The 19,430-nt window shown below is 41.8% G+C and overlaps 1 protein-coding gene across 1 annotated transcript in view; it reads right to left on the bottom strand.

Annotated features, from left to right (window-relative positions):
- The window catches only part of LAMA1 (laminin subunit alpha 1), a gene marked incomplete at both ends in the record, with an annotated part of 109,143 nt that overhangs the window by 74,361 nt on the left and 15,352 nt on the right, over nucleotides 1-19,430 (bottom strand). The window contains 6 exons of the mRNA XM_081324844.1: nucleotides 47-152; nucleotides 798-976; nucleotides 1,636-1,753; nucleotides 3,452-3,541; nucleotides 4,833-5,012; nucleotides 8,770-9,012. Of these exons, the coding sequence (XP_081180970.1) occupies nucleotides 47-152; nucleotides 798-976; nucleotides 1,636-1,753; nucleotides 3,452-3,541; nucleotides 4,833-5,012; nucleotides 8,770-9,012 (916 nt within the window). The remainder of the gene's footprint in view (nucleotides 1-46; nucleotides 153-797; nucleotides 977-1,635; nucleotides 1,754-3,451; nucleotides 3,542-4,832; nucleotides 5,013-8,769; nucleotides 9,013-19,430) is intronic.

Genomic DNA, 19,430 nt, shown 5'->3' with positions numbered 1-19,430 from the left:
CCCAATACCTGATTTTGTAAATGTTGGCTAGACCATTATCTTTTACCTTTTTGGGAGTCAGCATGATTACTGTCCTTAACACAGTCAAAGCCAAAGGATCCAAATAAATCACAATCACAGGGACGGCAAGGATTGTTGTCGTAAGGAGACACCTGGAATATACAGCATTTTAATTTTTATTAATTAGTCGATGCTACTGAAAATGAATAGTTGTTCCTGTTTAGGAGTACATATGAAGACACAGATTTCAACAGGAAAGGATGATTAATTATTCCCATGGGATGAATGCAAGGCAACAGCTAGATAAATGCAAGCATAAATGAGGTAAAGTTCAAACGAGACATTATATAGCATGGGGAAACACTCTGTTTTTTACAAAAATGAACACAGGTTAATTTCTAAAAACATGAGCCTTTGTACAACCCTGGCCCTATGGCTTGAGTATGACTCTGTGGGGAAAACACACCATATATGGAAACTGGCATTGATAAGCCTGTAAAACAGCCAAATGCTGTTCAATTTCTTAAATTGAGAAGATGCTACTAAAGAATCCTATAAGTCAGAAATTCCTTCTTTTGATCTAGTACGTACTTGTAAATGACCTCTTGGCATATATTAAGTTTAAACAATATAGGTAACAGATACAGTAACACAGAATATACTCAAGGTACTATTTGCACAAATTGTTTTACGTGAATTCACATATTAAATCACATATTAAATGAACAAGAAATAAGGTTGTCAATTTTTAGCATTGATTACAAGTAATGATATACAATATTTCAGATTCCTCTTACTTTTTCTGGTCTGTAATAGCCATCACTACACATATCACAGTTTATTCCTGTGGTGTGTTGTGTACAATTTATACATACTCCACCTCCTCTGAATTGACCAAAAATATTTATACTTTTTTTTTCATCTGCTACTCTCTGGTCATAATAACAATCTTCTGTTTTGTTGTGACAGTTGCATCCTAAAAAAAAACAATACTCTTTTAATATGTGTTTGTGTGTAAATAAGTGAATCAACCAGCTAAACAAACTGAATGCATTATATTCTATACACAAAATTATCATTTTACATAACATATTAAAGACTGATGGAACACTTTAATCTTCTATTAAAATATGTGATTATTAATAGCCACCAGAGTTGCCTAATCAGAGAGATGGGTGGCTAAATAAATAGTGAATGTAGTGAAAAAGATTATGTTGCTAATGTTTATTTAGTATTCTCAATTTTATTCTAATAAGATTGTTTATTAATTCAAATCTAATTTCCTAGAATACATTTATACCTAACATGAGATATTCAGTTTAATAAATGCATTTTGATCCTCAAAACGTATAGATACTGGGTTATATTTTTTATGTAAAGATTAGAATGAAAATTAAAATTAGAAATATCTAAATTTTAGATAGGGTGACATACTGATAATTTATGCTCCAAAAATGATAAGTTTATAGATTTTACAAGCTTTGTTTAAATTTTACAACTCATAAATTTTGAGCATTAGAAATATTTATGCTTCATTAAAGAGAATGCCCTTTGTCAAACTCATGGCTTTAGAGATGGATGGATCACTTTTCTAATCAGTAAACTTTAAAGGAGCTGCTATTTAGTACTACATACTTTCACATTTGTTGCCAGCAGAAATAGTTCCAGGTCTCCAGGGTGCCTGATGGTAGCCAGGACAACACTGATTACAACTTTCACCACAAGTGTTGTGTTCACACTGGCACTGTAGTTTCTACATGAAAATAAAATAAATTACAATACAATTCTATTACCAATCACCTTAAAACAAAACTATTTATCTAAGATTTAAGAAATACCTGCAATATCCTCTAAATGTTTAGGGCTGGATAGATTCTTGTGTATACTACTAGTCTATACAAAACCTTGGTGTAAAATCTCATCTGGAGGAGTTTTAGGAATCCAATGAAAAAGCAACAATAACTCAGGGAACTGATAAATACAGTCATTCAGTAAAAGAAAAACAAAAGGGAGATAAAAGGGAAAAGGTTCCAAATTCAACAAGCAAAGCTGCTTGTTTGATAACGCAGACAGATTCTACAAGGTGCAAATGTGGATTCTTATTTAAAAGTAGACATGAGAAACTGAATGACTTAATAAAGAATTGGAGAAAGTTACATCTGTCTCTGCCCAACATAGGCTGTTCTGAAGAAAGTGGAGCAAAGGTTGACGGGATTAGTATTGAAAAGGCAGACTATATGGAAACTGGGGGCTTGAAAGCTGGGGGAAACGTTCAGCAGAAACTGATATGCCAATGTAGCCATTTGAAAAATTCTGTACTGCTGCTTCTATCCGTTGCTTTCCTGGTTCATTAGAGTTGAAAACAAAGTTCCAAATGATATCTTTTTTCTACCATTGGTTTTCCATGTAACAGAAAACCAAAACTTTCCAATAATGCATAGTATCTAAAATGGTAAGTCTCTGTTTGACCTCACGGCTGCCTTTTTTTCTCTGTGACTTTATATATTTCATAAAACACCACTTTGGTGTAATCTATTTGGATCTTAACTTTCATTTCCGGAACACTGTGCTCATTGTCCTATTTTCTTTCTAGTTATAAAAAGCATTTATTTTTCAACAAGAACTAAAAACCTGTTAAATTTCATGCTCTTAAATTCCAACTCTCAGTAACAAGTTACTCTTAATTTACTCCATTTCGTGATTCTTCATCATCTATTTAACATGAGATGCATGATTGCAGATAAGTAATTTCAGCATTTTGTATAAAAATAAACAAATTATCAGAGGTAAATTTGCTGGAAGGCAAATAGCTAACAATACATTAAAGCATAATATAGAAAGATAAACTATAGTATATATTTCATTTACAAAATAATTTCTCAGATACTTCAAACACTCAACTATGAAAATAGTTGCAGAAGATGTGAAGAGACTTTTAAAAATTCTAAGACATTTTAATGATTCAGGTCTTAAGCAGGTTTTCACAAGGCAGTGTGCTTGTGCAACGCTTAGACATTCTTAATACTTGTCCTGTCTGCACAGCTGCTTGTTTGTACGCAGATGTTATCTATATATGAATGTGTAACTATGTATACAAAGCAGTTTTATCTGGTAAGGAAGATGTCCAGAAAAGGAAACATAATGCATTTGAACTGGGTCCACACATTCTTATGTAGCATATTTTCTTAATTCCTACTTAATGTTAAAGCAATCCACTGGATGCCTGCTCCTATTCCTATAACCTTTTTCTGGATTTGCATGAATTTGTTCACTGATTTAAAAAGCCCCATAGTTCATGTGAAGTTAATATGACAGAAAGCAAAGAAAAATGTCAGAAAAAATATCATTTCAATAAATAGCAGATAACCACATTATTTTTCTAAATAACCTTGCTTTTCAAAAAAGGCAAAAATGTGCATTTGTCTGTAGGAAGAAATAAAAAAAATAATACCTTTGTGTCTTCATCCAAAGGACAACTTCGAGCATGGCCATAGCAAATGCACATACCTCCAATAGAGATGTCTTTTATTGAATAGTAATACTAAATAAAGCAAAGTTTGATTCATTAAGTTACTGTATTTAATATTAGAAATACAATTGACCAATATTCATTAGAAAATAATGATGCATAAATATTTAACTATAATTTTAAAAAATCCAGTTTCTAAATGGCAATTGACTTTAGTTAGAATTTTACATATGAGCAGGTCTTCATAGATACATACATGTAAATGCATACATACATAAATACACACACATATTACATTGATCAGTGAGGGCATTGGAATCATATTATGTTAGATCTAAAAAGATGTACAAATAACAGAACTGTTCAAGGCTATACATTAAAACGCAATACAACACATTATATTGTATAAGCTCAGATTCATGTGTTCAAAATTAAAATTACTTTATTATATAGAACTATTTTAATAAAATTGTTTTTAAAGAAAGTTTTAAAAAATAATTATGTCTTCATTCTCATAGAAATGAAACAATAATAGTTTTAGTATGGTTGTTGCACCTGTTAAGTTAAGCTAAGTGTAAAAGTATTAAAGCCTTCAGATAATACTTCTTCACCACTAATTGTTGCTGCTCTACAACAAAGCACTGTTCACAATATATCACAACATTTCTAGGATCAAGATGCTACCCGTATTTTATATAAAAGTACACTCAGTGCATAAATTGAGTTTACAGAACAAGGTTTATGAGCTAGAAGTAAGTGTCAAGACAGTGTATTTCCAGGGCTTTTTTTCTCATAGAACGCTCAGAACGGAGTTCCGGCACCTTTTTTGGATGGAACCTTGTAGGGTAGGCATGGCGGGTTGTATGACATGTGTGAGTTCCGGCACCTTTTTCTTTTACAAAAAAGCACTGTGTATTTCTAACATGGTATCATGTTTCTTGCCTCACATGTTGGCTTCAACAATCAATTCTTTATCTGAAGAGCAATTCTTGTTTACTAATATTTAATTAACTAGGTAATAAACAAATTGATGCCGAAAGAGCTCTAAATCCACTTAAATTCCTTGTAGTAGTTACCAAACAGATAGTTGGCTAATATGGAAGGTAATCCATGTCTCATTACATTACCATATACATTACATTATCATATACCATATACATTATTTAGCATATTAGTATATTTCAGGATACCTAAGTTCATGAATATTGTTTAAAAACCACCCTGTAAGACAATGATAAGCAAGTGTTTTAATTTTAGAAAAATTAACAAGTACTCTGGATCTTAACAAGTACTTTAGGATAAATGCTATCAAGGCAGAGATAACAGGTTTCAAACACACTGATAATAAGCATCACCTGCTTACCCTTCTTGTAACAATAGGATCAACATCTTTAGGATCATGATGACTAAGAGTCATGAGATCAGCATTAAGAGTTCTTATCCGCTGCAATCGGAGACGGATATATCTTGCAGAGGTAAACTCCAGTAATGTTGGTGAAGGGTCATCAGCACTAGGTCTCCCATTGATCAGTGATGTATGTATCTAAACAATAAGACTAATTTAATTATAAACACATTGTCCACATTTGTGCAAAAATAATTATGGTATTTCCTTGTTCACAGGCTTCTGTAGGAATTTAGAATAATCTACCTGAGCCAATGAGCTTATAGTAAACCAGAACAAAAGCTTTTGTATGATAGTAAAAAAGGTCAAAAGAAAAATGATGAACAATAAAAGTTTTGTGAAACTCAGGCCAAATAGTGTTTTGTTTTCTTATTTGCAGTTTGTTATACATGAAATTCCTTCTTGTGTATATATTTACTTATCTAAAACTACTTTTTCAAATTCATTTTTTTATAAAAGCCTCTCAAAAACATAATAACAGAACTGGACTGATCTGCACAAGGTTTTCCAAATTCAAATTCTATTATGTTCACTGAGTATCTTCTCACAACCCCCTTACATTCCTTCTTAAAGATGTTGAATCAGCTGTCTGTATCTCATACAAACTCTTTTTTTCTATGGGGAGATAAACTCTGCCAAAAGTGGACCTCCCCGGAAATTTCTAACTCACAATCCTGACAAATCTCTGCTTTAGAAGTTTGAAAAAAGCACGGGAAGATCAGCAGTCCTTGACTTGTTACTAACTAACAGAAGAAAATCAAAGACATAAACAGTGTGGAAATGCAATCATGCTGAACTTATGGATTTTACAGGACAGTAAATGTGCTTAAGGAGGTATTTTGAACTTCAAAAATATAGATTAAAGGAAACGCAACCACAATCTGCAGAATTGCAGGATCCTACAGCAAAAGGACATAATGGGAAAAGGATCTTAAGGTAAATAGCAATTCCTAAAAAGAAAATACTAAAAGCAGAACTGTAAAAATTCCAGAGCAAAAAAATATGGAGAATGGCAATTAAAGCCCACAGCTCAAAAAAGTTTAATACACTTTGGATAAATTATATTCAAAACAAATATGGGACTAAAAAGTTCCATTTAGCTTATGAGTAAATTTTAGTGGGATATTGTTATTGGTACGTTGTTTGTAGTTATGTTAAAAGAGAGTTAAAGCGCATTATGAATTTGGTTAATTTTATATTATGCATAATTTTTATTTAGAATATGATTATTGTAACTATAATCCTGTATTTAGCTCTGGGAAGTGGGTGGGGGAAGTGGGTGGGTTTGGGGTGGGAGGGATTTGGGGATATATTGTAAAATTTTGTTTTTGTAAAACTCTTTAATAAAAAAAAAAGTTTAATACAAACTTAAAAATGAATGACATTATGTGAGACAGAAAAAGGAACTGGTCACTAAGACTAAAGGGCAATAGAGAAGGTGTCACTAAGTTAAAGCTCAGAATGCGCCAAGATGTATGTAGAGCAATTTTCTTGTTCTTTTTTCTTTACCCCTTTAGCAAAATTGGACATTGGAACAATCTAAATTTTCTTCTTTGTAACAAAATAATGGAATGTATTCCATCTGTGTATATGTTTGCATATGTGTGTTTCTGTATTCCCCATCTGTAACATTTGTATTTGTGCCCTGGGAAGTTCAGGGAGAGCTATACTTAATGACCATTCATTCAACAACTATTCAGAGTTACAGCAGCACTGAATGAATGTTACTGCTGGTCCTGGCTGTTGCAGTGCCCCTGTGGTCACCTGATCAAAATTTGGGAACTTGACTACAGGAGCAATTCAATGCCCCCAATCTGCTGTGAGCTGCAGAGTGCACAGGTGAAGCACCCTGGATAACAACCTGCAGATTTCAACACGCTGCAGTTGCTGGCCCTGCAAGGCTTTGAAGGAGGAAAACTGGGCCAAGAACAGCAGAGGGGCTGCAGGTAGACTCTGCTGTTACTGGGCTCACCTCCAGCCCTTACTGAAGCCTGCTGAAGTTCTTCCAATGTGAGCTGCAGAAGATGCGTTGGTCCTCCAAGAAACCTTCGCCTTTCTGCTTCCTCCAATTCTGCCACCACTCTGAACAGTGCCTTCTTCATAGTCTCTACTTTCACCCAGGTAACATTAGTCTCTCCAGCCTTGCCTGGAACAAAGCATGTCATGCCTCACTATCCTGTACCTTGTTGGGCCTGGCAGTGCCCCTTTGGCAGACGAGACTATACTGCCCTGGAGGGTTTGCTGTGCACATCTCAGGGCTGCCCATTCATCCACTGCCTGGATGCTAGCTAGCAGCAGAAGGAAGAAGACGGTGAAGTTGACAGCTGGATTTTTGTATAAATAATTTGATAACTTAAACCTGCCTTCTCCTCCTTGGATGGTCTCCAGATGTTGACTTTAATTCAAACAATTCTCCATGATTCAAAATCTGTCTGGAACATACAGACCCTAATTCCATTTAACTATAAAATATTCAGAGTCAGGAAAGCATTAAACCCAGTTAAAGTCTAACCCAGTTAAAATTTAATCCAGTTAAATTTCCTAGCATGCTTTATTCTAAATTTCTTTTAATTATAAGGATTAAAAGCTCAGTTCAGAACACATCAGAAATATCCAGCAATCTGATATCCCAATTTAATGTTGGACCATGATTGTAACTGGGTCTAAGGCAATAATTTAACATTTACTAAATTAATGTTAGTAGCATTTTAGCCCTAAATACATATTCTTTTAAGGAAAAGTTCAGATTTCTTTCCTAATAGCTTTGTATTGAGATCAGAGTTCTATTTGGTGATATATAAGGAAAGGCATTCATGGTAAGTTAGTTTTCAATGCATAATTTCCTTATAACATGGGTTGCCTCTCTGATCTATGCTAGGCAGCAAGTATGAATAGAGCTGGTTAAAAGGCATAACAATCAACTGTTGATCTGCCAATGCCAGCTCTTTTGATCAAGCTCTCCTTGAAATGATGCCACAATTATTTCAAACTTCAAGCGGCACTCAGTAATTCAGATTTTTATTCCAGTACGTTATTTTTTCCCTAAAGCAATTAAACAATTTTATGAGAAACTTTCTGTGCAAAACAATTGAGATCCAGCTAAAGGATAATACACATTTTATCTATTGTGCTTTTTAATTATTTATGAAGCTTATCAACTGTCCTATTTTTATAAGGAAACAAAATAGATTTCAATATTTAAAATAACAATACAAGTGTAAAGCAAAATAACATAACCAATACAAATCAAAATCAAATTTTATAAATTCTGGGAGCGTATAGCCAAATTCACATCACTAGGAGAAAATTTAAAAGAATGGCAACCAGAATAAAGGCCCTCTCTCATTTATTAGAAATAGATATGGGCATCTGGTCACATCTTCAAAAGGGCTCTCATAAATATTGAACAGGTTCACAGCAGAAGAGGTGTTCTAAGCCCCTAACGACTCCTTAAATTATGCCTAGAAAATAACTAGCACCCAATGTAGATTTTTCTATAAAGACATGTGATCCCTGTACCTTTCCTTTCCTGGGTTAGCAGCCTCAATGCGGTAACTTCAACTTCTAAACATTTTTCAAATAGAGCTTCACTTACAATGTGTTGGATTAGTTTAGTATCAAAACAAAGAATAACTGCCTTGTTCAGATACTACCAGATCTGTGGGATTCTGCCTAGGAAGAGACTAAAAATGCCCTCCCCGAGGAGTGATTGACAAATTGGAAATATAGCGATCCTTAGAAATTAAACCTGCCTCAGGTGCTACCAATGATGGAAAAAATATGGGGGAGGAAAAACAGGATTAACTTTTCAGCAGAGTGGTTTTTGTTAACACTTTATAATTTTATTCCCTCCATGTCCACAAACAATAAACACATAAACCAAAAGAAAACATACCTCTCCGTGTTCAAGTGGAACAAGTTTAGAATAATAAGAAGTACATATCACTTCATCATCTTTCTTATACGTAGGAGGGCCAAGTCTCGGTGTCACGTTGTATCTGGTTAGACATTCAGTATCACTAATTGCATAGTATTGCCAGGGACTGAATTCAATACCATTCACAGAACGTTCCAAAATCCAGTTTCCAGGCCTTGGAGCATTAGCAGCTTTTATGATGATGTAAGCAACTTGAAAGATCTAAAAATAATGTCACAAAAAGGACCAATCGTTTTCAAAAAACACCCCCAAAATCAGTTTACATAGTTCAATAACATGTAAAGCTACTTCTTTTGATTATATAATTTATTATACTTAGCATTACAACTTCTGATTGTTCCATGAGTGTTCTCTATAGAGTTCCATTTAATTTTGATCTACTTTTCAGACTGAAGACTTACATATTTTTTCAATATAAGAAACCTTTAAAATCAGTCATTGAGGGATTACAGAATGAAAATGTAGCATCATAAATATAAAACACAGAATATACTAAGTCAGGGCTTTTCAACCGGTGGTACACATACCACTGGTGGTACGCGAGCACTGGGCTGGTGGTATGCGATGTCGCCTTGCTCCCCCCCTCCGCATCGCACCCATGCACCAGCCTTGCTGCATCGACCCACCGGGAGCTCTCCGTGGACTGGAGCCCATTGGCGGAGGTCAGGGCTGGCAACTCCATACAGCCAGCCCCAACCTCCGCCAATGGTCTCCAGTCCACAGAAAGCTCCCGGCGGGTTGATGGCTTCCTGGCGGCAGCCCCGGCCAGTGAGGATGCTGGGAGGGAGGTGGCGGCCCGGCACTGGGGCTGTCAGGGCTCAAGCACCAGGATCAGGCCGCTTTCCGATCTTTATGGAAGCAAAATAAGCCCAATTTCGGGACTTTAAGGGCAACTGCAATGGAAGCGTAACTGTGTCTGATACCTCCGTATCTTGGACTTCAGAAAGCGGTTTTCCTAAACCGAGAGTGCCTGGTAGCAAGAGGAAATAATGGGGAAAGGAGACGAGGTGGGGTGGGGGAGTTGGACTCGTTGAAAGCACAATTGCTCAGAGAATGGAGGAGAAAAGAAGAGAAGTGACTCAAAAAATCTTAGGGAAGAACTGGGAAAACAAAAAGGTGACAAAAGAAGAGGCCCAGAACTCTGAACTGCTGAGAATGAACCGAGGTTGGTGGAGGAATAAAAAGAACTTCTTCAAATACAATCAAGTTAAAAGAAAAAAAAACAAGGAAGGAAGAAAAGAAGAAAGGGAGGGACAGTGGGAGAGAGGGAGGGAGGGAAGGAAGAAAAGAAGGAAAGAAGAAAGGTAGGGATATTTGCCCTTCAGTGTATAAACAGTAACATGCCTATTGAAAAGTTTTGTTTCCCTCCTGCCCATTCACAATAGTAGCCCATGGATTTCCCCCACACAAAGACACACAGGCACCCTGCAACCTGAGGGAGGGAGGGAGGGACAATGGAAGGGAGGGAGGGAAGGAGGAAGGGGCAAAGAAGGAGGAAAGAAAGGAAGGAAAGAAGGAAGGGACAATGGGAGAGAGGGAGGAAGGAGGGCACCCACCCTAGTCCCACCCCCCTCCACCAGAGACCCATGGATTCCCCCCACCCAGGCACCCTGCAACCTGAGTGATGATCTCCCCCCCCCCCCGGCCATTGACTTCGCTTGTCAAAAAGTTGTGAAAGGTGATCACATGACCCTGGGACACTGTGACCGTCATAAGTATAAATCAGTTGATAAGCATCGGAATGTAAATCACATGACATAATCACATAAGTGTGAAAAATGGTCATAAGTCACTTTTTCAGTGCCGTCGTAACTTCAAACAGTCACTAAGCGAATTGTTGTAAGTTGAGGACTACCTGTACTTTATCATTTTTTTCCCTTTTTTGGGGGGGTCAAGTTTTTGACACCTTGCTGGGCGACTGGTGGTACTCGGACATTGCCTTATCCTAAAAGTGGTACAATGGGTGAAAAGGTTGAAAAGCCCTGTACTAAGTAAAGGCTGAATTACTTAAATTTTAATTAACATTTTAAAAATATTTTAATACTGGTTTGATTGTACTAGCCTGTAGATCTATGCTAAAAGTTCTTCTTCAGACTGAATATACACAAATTTTGACATTCCTCACAATGTAATTTAATTATAAGATTTATTTTAATTATTTATTAAATATACTTGTATGCTGCCATGCTGCCACAATCAAAAATAATTCTCAGGGACTCTGTCAAAATACAATGTAAAACAAGTCCATACAAAAATAAAACACCATATTTACATGCCCTGATACCCCACATCTAGCAGTCTGCCATTAAACCATAAAATATCTAATGAGGGCCATACTAGTATTCTATCCTATTATGTAAGCCATTTGTGTGTTTTAAGGCAATTATGGGTTTGCTAAATCTGTAATTAGGTCCATGTAAATCTGTAATTGCTTAATTTGCATAATTAACAAATTGCAAATAATATAATATCATAAAAAATACTTCAAATTTATACCAGCTTCAGGTGCTATGCTAAATCTAAAATAAATTTTCCAGCAACAATATTCTTACATTACTCATTTACAGTAACTGAGTTTTAAAGCTTGCATAATACAGCTGTAGCATTTCAAAATAAATTTCACTTCTAACATCTTCCTATTTGTGGGAAACTGAGATCCCTTAGGTCCCGTAGTCTGTCATAATGTAATTATTGCATGGAATGGGGTGGGGGGTGGGGGGGCTTTTATTTCAATGTTTTCTTGAAAGGAAACACTCCTAATCTTAATATATTTGATACAGCTGTACATGTTATATGTATCTTTTTTTCAGGTTTGTGTTAAAAAATATACAGGTGTGCCTTTAAGAATAGCCCAGCGATGTTGTGATTGTGCAATGATGAATCATTTTTTTCCTAATAAATTTTAAAGCCTGCACATCCCTCATAATTAGGAACCATCAGAGTTAACATTCCAGCTGTCATGTGTTAGAACTAATTAAGCAAATACTTGCAAATGGTATTATGTAATTCTACTTTTCATGGGACAACTGGGAGAAATGGGCAAGAATGTAATCTAGGTGAAGTTCAAGCACAAAGCTTCTTTCCCAACCCCAACCCCCAAACTTCTCCCTTCCTGGCTCCACCATCTTTCTATAGCTACTGGCTGCTTCCATCCACCACACCTATTTTTCATCTCCAACGCACACCTTCCTTTCCTGCTCTCAATACTTAGCAGCCACCTGCCACATATGTTCTATTTCTCCATTTTCACATGCTGCATGCCTTCCTTTTGTCAGCTCTTTCTCTCCAACTCCAGAAGATTTTTGCCAGAATGCACATGTTCCAAGCCCATGAACAGACCTAGCACAAATGCTTTGGATTTAAATGCCTGGATTGCCCTATACAAGGGGTCGGCAACCTTGGCTCTTTTATGACTCGTGGACTTCAACTCCCAGAATTCCTGAGCCAGCCCTATACCAACACATGCATAGAACTCGTTGCATGCTTTCTAACAGGTGAGATGGAAATGATACAATAGGTCATCTGATTCAATTTCCTGCTGGATACAGGAATTCACAAAACCATAATCAACAGTTCAGCCTCTGTTCAAAAACCTCTAGTACGTCTAGGTCTAACACTTTTGTAGACAGATTATTCTTTACTATAAAGAAACTTCTATTCAGCACCCAATTCTCCTTGAATCAATTAATTTTAATTTCAACAATAAAAAAGTTTTCCTATTTAAGGAAACATTACAGTCATTTGTATAAAGTTAGCTAACAATTCATTTACTAAAGTTTGCAGGGTTGCCTCAATCCATAATGTTCTGATAATAAATAATGCATGACTACTTAGGCTGTAGGAAATAAATGGAGGCAGTGAATGCAAAGAAACCTTTTGTTGCATTTCCCATCAACAGTTGCTCTATTATTCTCCCTTCACAGCCACGTGAACAACTGCACAACTACCAAGGCACAAAAAAATCCATTAATATGCTCTTGCTGGCCTCCAGGTCTTTCTCCTTTTCACTGTGTTATTCTTTTATTTGTTCTGTTTTCTCATGTATGTTACTTGGCAATATGAAATGGGAAGGGAATGATGGAAATTCTTGGAGGAGAGGATGCGATATACTATTAAAGCCATTATCTGTAGCTAAAGAAAAGAAACATAAACTCTTAATAAAGTCCACCAGAAAATATAAGGAAAATATAGTTTGGAAACTGTCTTTTTGGTAAGCAACCTAGAACTAAGGAGAAACTTCCTGACAGTTAGAACAATTACCGTATATACTTGAGTATAAGCCGACTCGAGTATAAGCCGAGACCCCCATTTTCACCCCCAAAAACTGGAAAAAGTTCGTGACTCGAGTATAAGCCGATCCGCCGTTCTGCAAGCCTCCGCCGCCAGCAGAGGCTCGATCCGCCATTTTGCAAGCCTGAATACACAGGAATACCCTGTGTGGCCGCGGCTCTCGGGGAAGCCCTGGCTGTCCGCTTCCTCGTTCCACGCTGCCATTCGGGGCCCGCGCGTTCCCTGGGCAAATCGCGGCGCCCAGCAGGCGAGGAAACACGCCCGCTCCAGTCGCCCCCCCTTCCCTCAGGAGACGCGAAGCAAGTGACCGCCCGGAACTTACCGAGGACTTGCGCGCGGCCGAGGCTTCGGTGCTTCCAGGATCGCGCGCACCTCTCCCAAGCCGCCGCCGTCCGGAGACCTGCCGAAGTTTGGGGAGATTTGGGGAGGTGCGCGCGCACCTCCCCAAACCTCCCCAAACGTCAGCAGGTCTCCGGATCTCCGTGCCTTGCCTGCCTGCTTCTTTCGCTCACCCGTGCTTTCTCTCCCCATCGCTCACCCGTGCTTTCCCCCCCCATCGCTCACCCGTGCTTTCCCCCCCCATCGCTCACCCGTGCTTTCCCCCCCCATCGCTCACCCGTGCTTTCTCTCCCCATCGCTCACCCGTGCTTTCCCCCCCCATCGCTCACCCGTGCTTTCTCTCCCCATCGCTCACCCGTGCCGCCCCGAAAATGCCGCTGCCGCTCGCCCGCTTGCTCGCTTCCTCGCCCGGGGACCAGCACCAGCCAGCCAGCCCGCCGGCGAGAAGCCCGGCCCGGAGGTGAGGGGAGGGAGCGGAGTCGCTCACCCGTGCTTTCCCCCCCCCATCGCTCACCCGTGCTTTCTCTCCCCATCGCTCACCCGTGCTTTCCCCCCCCATCGCTCACCCGTGCTTTCTCTCCCCATCGCTCACCCGTGCCGCCCCGAAAATGCCGCTGCCGCTCGCCCGCTTGCTCGCTTCCTCGCCCGGGGACCAGCACCAGCCAGCCAGCCCGCCGGCGAGAAGCCCGGCCCGGAGGTGAGGGGAGGGAGCGGAGTCGCTCACCCGTGCTTTCCCCCCCCCATCGCTCACCCGTGCTTTCTCTCCCCATCGCTCACCCGTGCTTTCCCCCCCCATCGCTCACCCGTGCTTTCTCTCCCCATCGCTCACCCGTGCCGCCCCGAAAATGCCGCTGCCGCTCGCCCGCTTGCTCGCTTCCTCGCCCGGGGACCAGCACCAGCCAGCCAGCCCGCCGGCGAGAAGCCCGGCCCGGAGGTGAGGGGAGGGAGCGGAGTCGCTCACCCGTGCTTTCCCCCCCCCATCGCTCACCCGTGCTTTCTCTCCCCATCGCTCACCCGTGCTTTCCCCCCCCATCGCTCACCCGTGCTTTCTCTCCCCATCGCTCACCCGTGCCGCCCCGAAAATGCCGCTGCCGCTCGCCCGCTTGCTCGCTTCCTCGCCCGGGGACCAGCACCAGCCAGCCAGCCCGCCGGCGAGAAGCCCGGCCCGGAGGTGAGGGGAGGGAGCGGAGTCGCTCACCCGTGCTTTCCCCCCCCCCATCGCTCACCCGTGCTTTCTCTCCCCATCAAAGATTCTTGGAAGTAATGGTTGGAAAAGTTTGCAAGTCTTTGGGAAAGTTCAAGAAGTGAAAGGAATACCCTCCTCTTGAAAGACCAGATAAGGCAGACAGGGAGATGAAGAGTTCAACCGAGTTTCCTCTTTTGTTCAGGCATCTGCACCCGCTGCTTTTAAACTCGCCTGGCGCTGCAACGGCACCCGTTTTCCCCGGCGAGTTTTCCCTACCTGGCCCCTGCAGAATCGCGGCGGCGCCCCCGGAGAAGCCTACCCCGAGGCTGCGGCCGATTTTTCCTTCTCCTAGACTCTGCCGCCCAGAGCGTTGTTTCTCCCCCTCGTGCGTGCATGGGATGAGGCGAGAAACCAACAGCCTGCGTCCGTCTCTCTTTATGTATATTTCTGTATATATCTTATCTCGGGATCTAGACCTTTCGAAGGAGAAGGGGCGGCTGGAGTTCGTGAGTTGCTGTGGGACCCAAGGGTTGGGGGAAGAGAGATGGGAGGGAAAAGGGGAGAAACCTGCCGCTGGCTAGTTCTTTGTCTGATCGGGGAGCCTGAACAAAAGAGGAAACTCGGTTGAACTCTTCATCTCCCTGTCTGCCTTATCTGGCTTTTTGAAACGCACCACCGGCTGCTCCGTCCAGAAGCCCAGATTCGGGAGGGCTGCTTGGCTTCCACTTGAGCCCATCTATGTCCGCGGGCCCCCCCCCACTACCCCTAGACCTCCGCCGCCGGCGGAGGCTGGATCCGCGCTCCGCAGCGGCAGGGCGCGGATCCAGCAGAAAGAAGCAGGCAGGCAAGGCACGGAGATCCGGAGACCTGCTGATGATTGGGGAGGTTTGGGCACCTCCCCAAACCTCGGCAGGTCTTCGGATCTCCGTGCCTTGCCTGCCTGCTTCTTTCTGCTGGATCCGCGCCCTGCCGCCGGCAGAGGCTTGCGGAGCGCGGATCCAGTGTGGGGGGGGGGGAAAGCCCTTTAGCAGGATTTGCCTGCATGCCGGCGGAGGCTGGATCCGTGCTCCACAAGCCTCTGCCGGCGGCAGGGCGCGGATCCAGCAGAAAGAAGCAGGCAGGCAAGGCACGGAGATCCGAAGACCTGCCGAGGTTTGGGGAGGTGCCCAAACCTCCCCAATCATCAGCAGGTCTCCGGATCTCCGTGCCTTGCCTGCCTGCTTCTTTCTGCTGGATCCGCGCCCTGCCGCTGCGGAGCGCGGATCCAGCCTCCGCCGGCGGCGGAGGTCTAGGGGTAGTGGGGGGGGGGCCCGCGGACATAGATGGGCTCAAGTGGAAGCCAAGCAGCCCTCCCGAATCTGGGCTTCTGGACGGAGCAGCCGGTGGTGCGTTTCAAAAAGCCAGATAAGGCAGACAGGGAGATGAAGAGTTCAACCGAGTTTCCTCTTTTGTTCAGGCTCCCCGATCAGACAAAGAACTAGCCAGCGGCAGGTTTCTCCCCTTTTCCCTCCCATCTCTCTTCCCCCAACCCTTGGGTCCCACAGCAACTCACGAACTCCAGCCGCCCCTTCTCCTTCGAAAGGTCTAGATCCCGAGATAAGATATATACAGAAATATACATAAAGAGAGACGGACGCAGGCTGTTGGTTTCTCGCCTCATCCCATGCACGCATGAGGGGGAGAAACAACGCTCTGGGCGGCAGAGTCTAGGAGAAGGAAAAATCGGCCGCAGCCTCGGGGTAGGCTTCTCCGGGGGCGCCGCCGCGATTCTGCAGGGGCCAGGTAGGGAAAACTCGCCGGGGGAAACGGGTGCCGTTGCAGCGCCAGGCGAGTTTAAAAGCAGCGGGTGCAGATGCCTGAACAAAAGAGGAAACTCGGTTGAACTCTTCATCTCCCTGTCTGCCTTATCTGGTCTTTCAAGAGGAGGGTATTCCTTTCACTTCTTGAACTTTCCCAAAGACTTGCAAACTTTTCCAACCATTACTTCCAAGAATCTTTGATGGGGAGAGAAAGCACGGGTGAGCGATGGGGGGGGGGAAAGCACGGGTGAGCGACTCCGCTCCCTCCCCTCACCTCCGGGCCGGGCTTCTCGCCGGCGGGCTGGCTGGCTGGTGCTGGTCCCCGGGCGAGGAAGCGAGCAAGCGGGCGAGCGGCAGCGGCATTTTCGGGGCGGCACGGGTGAGCGATGGGGAGAGAAAGCACGGGTGAGCGATGGGGGGGGAAAGCACGGGTGAGCGATGGGGAGAGAAAGCACGGGTGAGCGATGGGGGGGGAAAGCACGGGTGAGCGACTCCGCTCCCTCCCCTCACCTCCGGGCCGGGCTTCTCGCCGGCGGGCTGGCTGGCTGGTGCTGGTCCCCGGGCGAGGAAGCGAGCAAGCGGGCGAGCGGCAGCGGCATTTTCGGGGCGGCACGGGTGAGCGATGGGGAGAGAAAGCACGGGTGAGCGATGGGGGGGGAAAGCACGGGTGAGCGATGGGGAGAGAAAGCACGGGTGAGCGATGGGGGGGGAAAGCACGGGTGAGCGATGGGGGGGAAAGCACGGGTGAGCGATGGGGGGGAAAGCACGGGTGAGCGATGGGGGGGGGAAAGCGGCAGCGGCATTTTCGGGGGCAGCGGGTGAGCGATGGGGGGGGGGAAAGCGGCAGCGGCATTTTCGGGGGCAGCGGGTGAGCGATGGGGGGGGGAAAGCGGCAGCGGCATTTTCGGGGGCAGCGGGTGAGCGATGGGGGGGAAAGCGGCAGCGGCATTTTCGGGGGCAGCGGGTGAGCGATGGGGGGGGGAAAGCGGCAGCGGCGGTTGTTGGGGGCGCAGCAGGCGAGGCAGCTTCTCTCAGCAGCCTGTTCCGAACGAACGGACAGTTCTTTTTTTTTGTTGACTGGAGTATAAGCCGAAGTGGAGTTTTTCAGCCCAAAAAGTGGGCTGAAAAATTCGGCTTATACTCAAGTATATACGGTAACCAGTGGAACAACCTGCCTCCAGAGGTGGTGAATGCTCCAACCCTGGAGGTTTTTAAGAAGAGACTGGACAGCCATTTGCCTGAAATGGTATAGGGTTTCCTGCCTGAGCAGGGGGTTGGACTAGATGACCTCCAAGGTCCCTTCCAACTTTATTATATTATTATTATTATTATTATTATTATTATTATTATTATTATTATTATTATTATTATTATTATTATTATTATTATTATTATTATTATTATTATTATTATTATTATTAAAAAAATGCAGAGATACCCAAATAAGGCAAATAGAAATCATTCAATTACTATAGCCAAGAAAACAACAAGTACATATAAGTTATGAAAGTTAAAGACTGACTCAAAAGAGATTTTACCTGCAGCCTTTTCTTTGTCCTGTTCTCATAGCCACCAACCTGGTCTCATAGACCATGTGCAGCAAACTGCCCAAAACAGTTTGGACACAATTAATCAAGAACTATGGTTTATCTTAACCATAATTAACTGAAAATAGTCCAGTCATGGCACAATTATTGAAACTCCACCACTTTGTACATTTGTGTGACATTAACCAGGGCAACTGCAAGCTGTGACTACCATCTTGCCTATTTTAATACTCCTTCCAGAAGATACTGCTGGGAGAATATAATATGAATCCAAGGATCACCCTAACAAATCGTAAGTTAGCATTTCATAAATTGTCAAGACTTTACCTAACAGGCAAAACTACTGTTCAGTAGGCAACATCACAAAAATTGAAGAACTTCTGCTAAGTAACTTTTATCAGGGCAAAACATGGAAGCCATAACAAACGAATTTTGATGTGTCATTTTGTTTCAAAAGTAAGTTCTAAACCTACATAATAAATAAACAACTCCACATCTCTTTCTCTTTTCTGTCCATTCTTGGCAATCTATTGTCTTCCACAAAAGAGGACTGATTTTTATCATCTTGTGTTTTATAATGGGCAGATTTACTATCAAAATATGTTTTGCTTACTGTATATAAATTAATGCTCCAAAACTAATATAATATTAATGTATGTTTTAATGTATATCTACTTGGAAAATGGTTAATAATTCAAGATTAGTTTTAGAAATTAATATATATTCCTCTTGAGGCAATTCAAACAGCTGAAGAACTTGGAACACATTCGGCAATTTCTCCATGTTAAAATTAATAACTGAGAAGTAATCATTCACAGATCCCAAGCAATCTTTATTAAGCCAAATGCTTTCTTATTGAAAACAAATGTATATCGGTGTGTAATTTTTTTTAAAAAAATAAAATGCTCTAAAGCAGAAAAAAATAAGGAAAAAGAGACATTTCATGGTGAAAGGTATAAAATCAATTTAATAAATGCTGGAATGCCTTAAGAAGAAAGATGCAATATTCATTTGGAAAGACTTTATACATATAAATGATATGATCTTATTTTTAAAAAGTTAATTCAAGTCTGAATAATATGTTTAGCACTGAACTACAGATGGGCAAATGTTAATTTTGTCCCTTACAAATTTAATTTTAAATCAAATGCCATATAATGAAAGGCTAGTTCAAAGCTGATAAAATACATATTAACTGAAAATTACTCAATCAGAGCTACTTCCATATTTATATAACTAGCTAGGTCAACAGCTGCTTCTTATTTTTAGTTATCACTTAACTTTTCATAGAAAAGTGATTTTTTTTTACAAATAATGGTTTAGTTTTGAGACATAAATTGCTTTTCTGAATACGCTTTCATCTTTAAAGCTTTCCAAAGAAATAGATTTTTTATCTCATGACGGAGTTTGATATATAATTTCAAAATCCTTTAATCCATTTTTAAAAGATAATCATCC

Source organism: Vipera berus (genome assembly GCF_964194415.1).
Source record: "Vipera berus genome assembly, chromosome: 3".
NCBI classification, from domain to species: domain Eukaryota; kingdom Metazoa; phylum Chordata; class Lepidosauria; order Squamata; family Viperidae; genus Vipera; species Vipera berus.
Note: the sequence above shows the minus strand (reverse complement) of the source record. Positions and strands in the feature narration are given on the sequence as shown.